The sequence below is a fragment of the Orycteropus afer genome, unplaced genomic scaffold (genome assembly GCF_000298275.1).
Source record: "Orycteropus afer afer isolate SDZICR_OR568_19922 unplaced genomic scaffold, OryAfe1.0 scaffold00143, whole genome shotgun sequence".
Lineage (NCBI taxonomy): Eukaryota > Metazoa > Chordata > Mammalia > Tubulidentata > Orycteropodidae > Orycteropus > Orycteropus afer.
In genome coordinates this window covers 4,712,108-4,721,680 of record NW_006921730.1, presented here as the reverse complement: position 1 = coordinate 4,721,680, position 9,573 = coordinate 4,712,108, and the positions used below count along the sequence as shown (strand labels likewise).

Sequence of the window (9,573 nt, the reverse complement as noted above, 5' to 3'; positions counted from 1 at the left end):
CCAGCACCACAACTCAAAAGCATCAACTCTTCTTCGGTCTTCCTTATTCATTGTCCAGAAGTATGATATTGGCTGTGGCTTTTTCATAGTCTTTATCAGGAAAAGGAAGTTCTCTTGTAATCCTAGTTTGTTGTCAGTTTTTATTTTGACAATGTATTGGATTTTGTCAAATGCTTCTTTCTCTGCTGCTTTTGAGATGATTGTGTGATTCTTTTCCTTTATTCTATCAATATTCTTCATTACTTTATTCTATTGATTTATTTGTATATGTTGAACCAACTTTACATTCCTGAGATAAACCCCACTTGATCATGGTCTGTAATACTTTTTGTATGCTTCTGGATTTGGTTTGCTAATATTTTGTGAGGAAATTTGCTTCTATATTCTCAATGGATATTAGTCTTTAGTTTTCTTTTCTTCTGGTGTCTTTTTCTGGTTTTGGTATCAGTTTCTTATACTATACTGTACTGTATTAACTGATATACTTTTACAGAGTAAATTTGAAAGTTTTCCCTCCTCTTCCATTTACGGAGAAGAATTGATGCATTTGAGTTGTGTTGTTGTTGTTGTTGTTAGGTGCCATTGAGTCAGTTCTGACTCATAGCCACCCTCTGTACAACAGAAGAGATACTGTCCACTCCTATACCATCCTCACAATCATTGCTATGCTTGAGCCTATTGAGTTATGGTGCTGGCAAGGAATATTGAATATACCATGGACTACCAAACCAAACCAAAATCAAACCTACTGCCAATGAGTTGATTCTGACTCATAGCAACCCCCATTGAGTTTCCAAGGCAGTACATTTTTACGGAAGTAGAGTGCCTCATCTTCCTTCCATGGAGCAGCTGGTGGGTTTGAATCACCGACCTTCTGATTAACAGTCAAATGCCTTAGGCATTGTATTACCAGAAGAGCTACCAGAGAACAAAAAAATCAGTCTTAAAGGATTTATAACCAGAATGCTCCTTAAGAGTGAGGAAGGTGGGCCTTTGTCTTGCTTGCTTTGGATAAGTCATCATGAAAGACATCATGTTTGATAAAGCAGAGAGTCAGGGAAAAAGGAGATCCTTGATGAGATGAATTGAAACAATAGCTGCAGCGATGGACCCAAACATACCTATAGTTATGAAGATGACACAGGACCCAGCAATGTTTTGTTCTGTTATACATAAGGTCACTATGAGTCACAGCCTACTCAACAGCAACTAACAGTCTAACACCAACAGAATTTACCAGTGAAGCTATCTTGACCTAGAATTTTCATTGTGGCAAGTTTTTTGATTACTAACTCAATCTCTTTACTTGTTACAACTCTATTGAGATTTTCTATTTCTTCCTGAGTCAAATTTGTATTTTGTGTCTTTCTACAAATTTGTTCATTTCATCTAGATTACTGTGTTAGGCTGGATTATGGTTTTGCTTCTCTAGAGAACCTAGCCTAACAAAATTATCTAATATTTTTTTGCATTCTTTTATAATCCTTTTTATCTTTTCCCCATCAGATGTAATACTCTCTTTCTCCTACCTAGTTCCATAACTTGAGTCTTCTCTCTCTTTTCCTTGGTAAATTTTCATGGATTGAATTGTGTTCCCAAAAATATATGTTGGTTTGTCTGGGCCATGATTGTCAGTGGTATGACAGTTATGTAATGATTTAATTTGGCAGTTATGCAAATGATGTGATCACTCCTCATGAAGTGATCTGATGTGATCAGCTGAACAGTTGTAAGGGGGTTAGAGTGGGATGAAACACCCTTGCTCAGGTCACATCACAGCTCTGATCTGATGTAAGGGGAGTTTTCCTAGGGTGTGGCCAGCATCACCTTTTATCTTACCAGAGATCAAAGGAGAGAGAAGTGAGCAGAGAAGGAGGGACCTTACTACCACCAAGAGAGAAGAGCTGAGAGCACAGTGCATACTATGGGCCTAGGGTCCCTGTGCTGAGAACCTCCTAGTTCTAGAGGAAGACTGATGCCAAGACACATGGAGATCTCCAAGGACATGAGGCCCACAGATGCTGAAAGGAAACAAGGATCTTCCCCTAGAGCTGACAGAGAAAGAGTGAGAGAGCAAGAGAGCCTTCCCCTAGAGCTGGTACCCTCAATTCAGACTTCTAGCCACCTGAACTCTTTGTTAAAGTCATCCACTTGTAGCATTTCTGTTACAATAGCACTACATAACTAAGACATCAAACCAAAAAAAACTAAACTCACTGCCATTGAGTGAATTCTGACTCATAGTGACTCCCATTTGGTTTCCAAGGCTGTAATATTTACAGAAGTAGATTGCCTCATCTTCCTCTCATGGAGTGGCTGCTGAGTTTGAACTGCTTACCTTTTGGATAGTAGCCCAATGCCTTAACACAGCACAACCAGAGCTCCTTACCTAAGATAAGTCTAGCTAAAGATTTGTAACTTGTGTTGATCTTTCCAAGGAACAAACCTTTGATTTGGTAGGTTTTCTCTATTTGGTTTCATCTACTCTAACTATGAGAACTACTTTCTTTGAGTGTAGTGTGCTCTTCTTTTTCTAGTTAGTTAAAGCATAAGGTTAGATTATTGATTTTCTTTCTTTCTTTCTTCTTCTTCTTTTTTTTTTTTTTAAAGGTATTTACATCTAAGTGTTTTCCCCTGGGCACTGCTTTCACTGCATCTCATTAGTTTTGGCATGATGCATTTTCTTTTTAACTTATTTAAAAGTATTTTCTAATTTCCTTTGTGATATCTTCTTTGGCCCCTTAGATATTTAAAAACGAAACAAAACAAAAAAACAAACTCACTGCCATCAAGTCAGATCTGACTCATAGCAACCTCTCCTTGGGTTTCTGAAGTGGTATCACTACAGAAGTAAATTGCCCAACCTTTCTTCCGAGGAGTGGCTGGTGGGTTTGAACCGCCAGCCTTCTAATTAGCAGTCAAATGCCTTAGGCACTACACCACCAGACCTCCTCCTTAGATATTTAGGAATGTATTATTTAATTTACATAAATTTATGAATTTCTGAAATCACCTTCTGTTGCTTATTTCTGATTTTATTCTATTGTCATTTGAGAGTATACTTTACATGGTTTCACTTCTTTTAAAATTACTGCCATATGTTTTATTGCCTAATACATAGCCTATACTGGAGAATGTTCCCTGTGCACTTGATAAGATGTGAAATTGGCTTTTTATAGTGTTGTTCAAGTCTTCTTTTTCCTTGATAATCTTCTGTCTAGTTATTTTATTTATTATTGAAAGTGGGGCAGTGAAGTCTCCAAATATTATTGTTGAATTGTCTATTTCTCTTTTCAGTTCTGTCAGTATTTTTCTTCATGTATTTTGAGACTTTGTCATTAAATTGATAAATGTTTGTATTTATTTTGTATTTCATTATAGCTTCAGTTATTTCCCCTCTGCCTGAGGTATCCTCCTAAGAAACATTACCAATTATGTTGCTACTTTGTTTTAAGATCCCTGTAGGCTAATATAGGATTAAATTTTCTTAGCTTGGTCAACAAGTATCTTCACAATACAGTCCATGTCTTGCTCCTGATATGCTGACTTTTCCCTGCTCCTTGGATTCATCAGCATTTTACATCTTTCTGTTATATTGTACTTTGTATCCTGCCTAATTGGGCCACCTATTTTTACCTGTCTTTTCTAGTATCCTAGAGATCTCTGGTGGCATAGTGAGTAAGGTAGAAGGTTCAACCCCACCATCTTCTCTGTGGGTGGAAGATGGGCCAATCTACTTCCATAAAGATTTACAACCTTGGATACTCTATAGGGGTCACTATGAGTCAGAATCAACTTGACGGCAGTGGGTTTGGTTTTTTGGGTTTTCTAGATTTAATATTAAACCTAATTAAAACACCGTACCTTCCAGAAAATCTTCCCTGGCTACGTTAGCCCTGTCCTCAACATCTCTCCTCTTAATTCCCCTAGCACTTGTAAGTCTGTATGTTGATTTGGTTTGTCTGTCTATTTATCTATCAGTCATCATTTATCTTATTTCTGTAAGGTGATTCTACTCTTCTTGGTCAAAGTTTTGTGTCTCTCAAATATATTAAAAAAAAAAAAAATCCATAACATCTTACAAGCATTTTATACCCAGCTATATTTTAAGTGTGGAGTTCTGTTGATGATGTTATTACAGAGGTTATTTTTCAACAATGATATTTAAAAGAACAGTTTTACATACAGAAACTAACGAGCTACAACCTTAAATGGAAAAACTAATCAACTGTTTCATGTAGCATTTTGTTATTTAATGCTGTTTTAGGAACATTTGCTCCCCCATCAACCACTCCAGTGGAGTTCTGCAAGAATGGTGGAACCTGGGAAAATGGCAGATGTATTTGTATGGAAGGATGGAAAGGTCTGAGATGTACAGTCAGTAAGTTACTTGGAATAATACCAGAGTATGAGGTTTGGGTGACTCTTATGTTAATGACAGAAGCAAAGCTTCTGAAAGCCTCAGTTAACAATTACAGTAACAATAGCCATAAATAATATTAAAGACTTTGAAATATGTTTAACAGTTCCATAATTATGTATTATTGAGTTGCTGAGTTTTTTCCTGGACTATAGTCCCAAACATTCAATACATCATGTCTGTCTCCAAATGCCTCAGTTAACAATTACTATAACAATAGCCATAGTGGTAATAATTTTTATGTGTATCAGCTTCATAAATACATTGTATTGAGTTACTGGTTTTCTTCCTGGGTTATAGACCCGAACATTCAACAAAGCATGTCTGTCTCTAAATGTCAAGTTTCTTTATAAACCCCAATTGAATTTCCCCTCTCCCAGCTGTAGTGTCTAAATGAGGGCAAAGTTTGAGATGGTTCCCACAGATCCTTTACTAGTGACTCTATGACAGTGATATTACCTAGATAGAAAAGTACGAAGTTCCTGGCAGGCCATTGGGTCACAAAGACTTTTGTCACTCTTTAAATTACACTAGATAGGTTCTAAACTTTAATTTTTATCTGGTTTAAAATTTGAAAAAGAAAAAATACCTGATCATGATGATTTTTTTTTCTTTCAATTACAGTTAATTTCTGTGAAGAAAGTGCCTTTGAAGATTTCACTTTTAAAAGAATTCCAGCAGGAAGATATGGACCTTCCATACAAACATGTGAAAAGGACACTAAAAATGGTATGATTTTTTTTTCCCCAAAACATTTCTGTTTAAGCATAAGAATCTCTAGGCTGGTTTATACATAAGGTCCCTCTGACTAGTATCAGGTCCCAAGTATAAAGGAGGATTTTCTGGAAGAGTTTGTCTATTTTTCATAATGTCAATGTTCAAAATTTATGGTGATAATCTTAATTTTCCTCAAAACTATAAACTCCTTATATAGAGAAGAATGATAAATTCCTCTAAGTCTCTCTTGAACTAGTTTATTTTTTTTGTGCTAATTCTATCTCCTGCTCTAGGAATTGTATACTTTGTCCCAAATTTTAAAATTAATCTAAATTATAAACTTACATTAATTTACTCTCATTAATCTACTCTCCATCTTTCCAGCTAAAGATGCACAGATAATTCTATGCATATGGTAATTCTTTAATCTTCTTGGTCTCTTTAAATATCCATCTTGGAACATTCTTTAGTTTCTTCATACCTTTCTTAACAAAAGAAAATATAATTTCTTCCACATGACAACATAAACTTTACATACAGACATTCCAAGAATAAAATAGCAAATAATATTGCCTTTTTCTAATGTGCTCCCTGATGATATCCAGGATTTTTATAATTTATTTGATTTCAATGCTACAGGGGGCAATATTTTCTGGGAATAGACTTTAGAAACATGTAGATCCCTTTCCTGACAATTAGGGCCCACTATGACATATAATTTTCCCTGTTTTACATGTCCTTTGCTTACAATGATTTTTTTTTTTTTTTTCCAAAGGAGCTCTGGTGATATAGTGCCTAAGGCATTTGACTACTAACCAGAAGGTTGGCAGTTTCAAACTCACCAGTCGCTCCACGGAAGGAAGATGGGGTAAATCTATTTCTGCAAAGAGTTACCGCCTTGGAAACCCAAGGGGAGTCACTATGAGTTGGAATTGACTAAATGGCAGTGGGTTTGGTTTGGATTATTGTGATTTAGGTGAAAATTTAGAGAGAAAATTGGCTTTCCATTCAATAATTCATACACATTTTGTTTTGTGACACTGATTGCAATCCCCACAATGTAATAATACTCTTCTCTCATTTCCTCACTGTGTTTACCATTTCCCTTCATTCTTCTTTCCTGTTCCTTCCTGCCTTCTGAGCTTTATCCCTGGGCAAATGGTGCTCTTTTGATTTCATATGGTTGATTGTTCTAATCAGTGCTACCTCTCTGGTGTTATTGTTCACTTATAGGCTTATCTTTCATTTTGCTGAATATTGAGCCACAAAGCTGAGTTGAATGTCAGGCTTGAAGGTTGCCTGAGACCATAGTGTTAAGGGTTCTACCAGTCTCTATCAGATCAGTAAGACTGTGTTTTTTTTTTAATGATTTTAGGTTTGTTCCACATTTTTTCCCACACTGTTCAAGATCTCCTATTATGATCCCTTTCAGAGCAGTCAGCAGTAGAAGTTGGGCACCATCTAGTTCTTTTGGTCTCAGGGCCATGGATGCTGGGGTCCACATGGTTCATTAGTCCTATAGAATAATTGTTTCCTTGCATCTTTGATTTTCTTCACTCTTCTTTGCTCCAGATGGGAAGAGACCAATAGTTGCACTTTAGATGGCCACTAACAAGATTTTGAGACCCCAGTCTCTACTCACCAAATTAGAAAGTAGAACATGGTCTTTGTAGACTATGTTATGCCAGTTGACCTTAGTGTCCCCTGAGACTATATGGTCCTGAGCCCCCAAGCCCAGTGACTCATTCCCTCAAGGTGTTTGTTTATGGCTAACAAGTGTTTATAACTTTGCCTCCTATATTTTCTACTCTATTCATAAGTATATTTACATATGTAGAAATATACTGTCAAACCTATATATATATTTGTGAGTGTTGTCCTGTTTGCCTTCCCACTCCTGTTCAGCTTGAGTGTTTATATATCTACTTGTAGATTATTATTGTTACTGTTATTGCTGTTTACATTGACTTTCATGTGCCCAATCCCTCATCTTTCAAATCTTCCTGCAGGTTATCTCTTATTTCCTGCAGATCTGAATACCTCAAAAACACAACAAATTCTAGATCATTTGATAATCTAGATAAGACCACTGATGGTAATTACCTTGGGGAGAAGTTCACGTTTCATTTAGATATTAATTTTATGTGTATGTTAAGGGCTCTTTGAAAGGCTAAATAAATTCTACATACTACCCTTTCCTATGTACTTCTTACCTTATCTATTCCAAGGGATTATGTAGACATGATTTCTATTTATTCATGAGCCTAGCCTTTATATAGGTTCTTTCGCCCTCTTGATAAAAAGATTAGAAGTTAAAATGGGGGCTTCAGCTGTACTGTCAATTATTTCTCATACTGAACACCGTGTCCATGTGTACCAATATGTATGATATGTATTTCATAATAACAGAAAATATAAAACCAAAAGGAAAAAAAACTTCACTGCCATCAGTTTCCAACGTGGTAAATCTTTGCAGAAGTGGATTGCCCCATCTTCCTTCCGCAGAGCAGCTGGAGGGTTTGAACCACTGGCTTTCTGGTTAGCAGCCAAATTCCTTATCTACTATGCCACCAGAGCTCCTTTTATAAAATATACAGTTTACAAAAAGTAACAGTACACCACTGAATCAGAAAGAGGAAAAATGTCAGTAACATATCCACCAAGAGTGCCATAGTTATTTGATATAACTTTTAGGGCAAGAGAATCACCATGTTTCATTTAGTTATTTCCTGAGTAACTATCATAAAAATATATTTATTGACTTCTGGCCAGACGGCAGATAAGCAGACAAGCTACACAGACCCTCTACAACAAAGAAATGAGAACCCAATTGATACAGATACAGAAGATTATTTTGGAACCCTGAGCTTTGACGGGAAGGATACAGAAGTGGATTAAATATCAACTAGTAGAAGAACCTGAATGAAAACAGTGAATAAGGAGACAAAAAAGAGCTGCAGACTATTGGCTGTTTTCACAGCATGACCAATTTGAATATTTACAAGTAGCATTCTGATCTGGGCAAGACCTTAAGAATCAGCTCCACTGGCTAAGGACTGCATGGACAACTGCATTGGTGGCTTATGACTAGAATGGAAAACAGCAAAAGGAGACAAACAGGGCTGTGGACTTCCAGCTGTCCTAAGAGCACAGCCATTTTGAATATTTGCAAGCAGCATGGCCTTGATGAATATTTGCAAGTAATCTTCTGATCAGGACAACAAACTTTAAGAATAGGCGTTGCTTGCTGAGGACTTCATGGGCAACTACACTGGAGGCTGACAACTAGAAAGGTGCAATATTCCCCTTGTTACTCATACCCCACACCCTCTTGGCAAACAAAGGTGTGGCCATCCCCTGTGTTCACCCACCTTCTAGACCAGCAGGAATTCCCTCCCAGTCTGTGTCCCTTGACAGAGCCTTGGAACCCTGTCCCACCCCCCAGTTTTGTTTTTGTTTGCTTGTTTTCAAATTATTCTTTATTCTTCCTCCTTCCTTCCTTTCTATATTTTTCTCTTTCCTTTCCCTGACTTTTTTTTCTTTCCTTTTCAACTTCCCTTCTTTTTTCTTTCTTTTCTTCTTTTGGTTCTTCCCATCCCTTTTTTTTTCTAATATCAGTTTTCTTTTTATTGTTCTTTTACTCATGATCTTTTATCTTACCCCCCCATGAGATATTATGTGTTTTTTCCTTCTTTATTTTTCATATATATATATATATATATATATATATATATAAAATGGCAGGGATCCAGGTAAGGTGAGGGACCCATGCCCCACCCCTAAGAGGCAGGAAAGCAAAGCCAGAGGGGATGACAGAGCAGAGCAAAGGCAGGGATCCAGGTAAGGGGAGGGTGGAGAGGTTTCAAACAGCTAAGGTAGACAAACTTGCCTGTCAGTTTGTCGTACTGTGGTGGTTTGTGTGTTGCTGTGAAACCTGAGGTTGTGCCACCAGTGTTTCAAATACCAGCAGGGTTGCACATGGTACACAGGTTTCAACACAGCTTGCAGATGTAGACAGACTAGGAAGAAGGAAGGGGCCATCCACTTCTCAAAGAACTGGCTAGGAAAAACCTTATGAATAGCAGAGAAACACTGTCTGAAACTTCACTAGGCAACTTAATGAATAGCCTGGAAACATTGTCCAAAACAATGCAGGAAAACAAACCCCTTAGATCAGAAGGCTCTCAAAATATGACTGGGAAAGAGCAGCAGCATCAGAGTAGAACCAACCTTACTGATATGAATAAAGTAAAGCTTTCGAGACCTCCATTTGCTGATATGGCATGACTCAAATTGAGGAGAAACAGTTGTAAACATCCATTAATAATCAGAACATGGAATGTATGTATGATGTATGAATCTAGGAAAATTGGAAAGTGTCAAAAATGAAATGGATCAAAACAACAATGAGATACCATCTTGCTCCAGCACTAGTA

The 9,573-nt window shown here is 37.0% G+C and overlaps 1 protein-coding gene across 1 annotated transcript in view; it reads left to right on the top strand.

Annotated features, from left to right (window-relative positions):
* ADGRG7 (adhesion G protein-coupled receptor G7) overlaps positions 1–9,573 on the top strand; it is a 170,235-nt gene that overhangs the window by 68,361 nt on the left and 92,301 nt on the right. The window contains exons 2-3 of the mRNA XM_042781644.1: positions 4,268–4,381; positions 5,045–5,149. Of these exons, the coding sequence (XP_042637578.1) occupies positions 4,268–4,381; positions 5,045–5,149 (219 nt within the window). The remainder of the gene's footprint in view (positions 1–4,267; positions 4,382–5,044; positions 5,150–9,573) is intronic.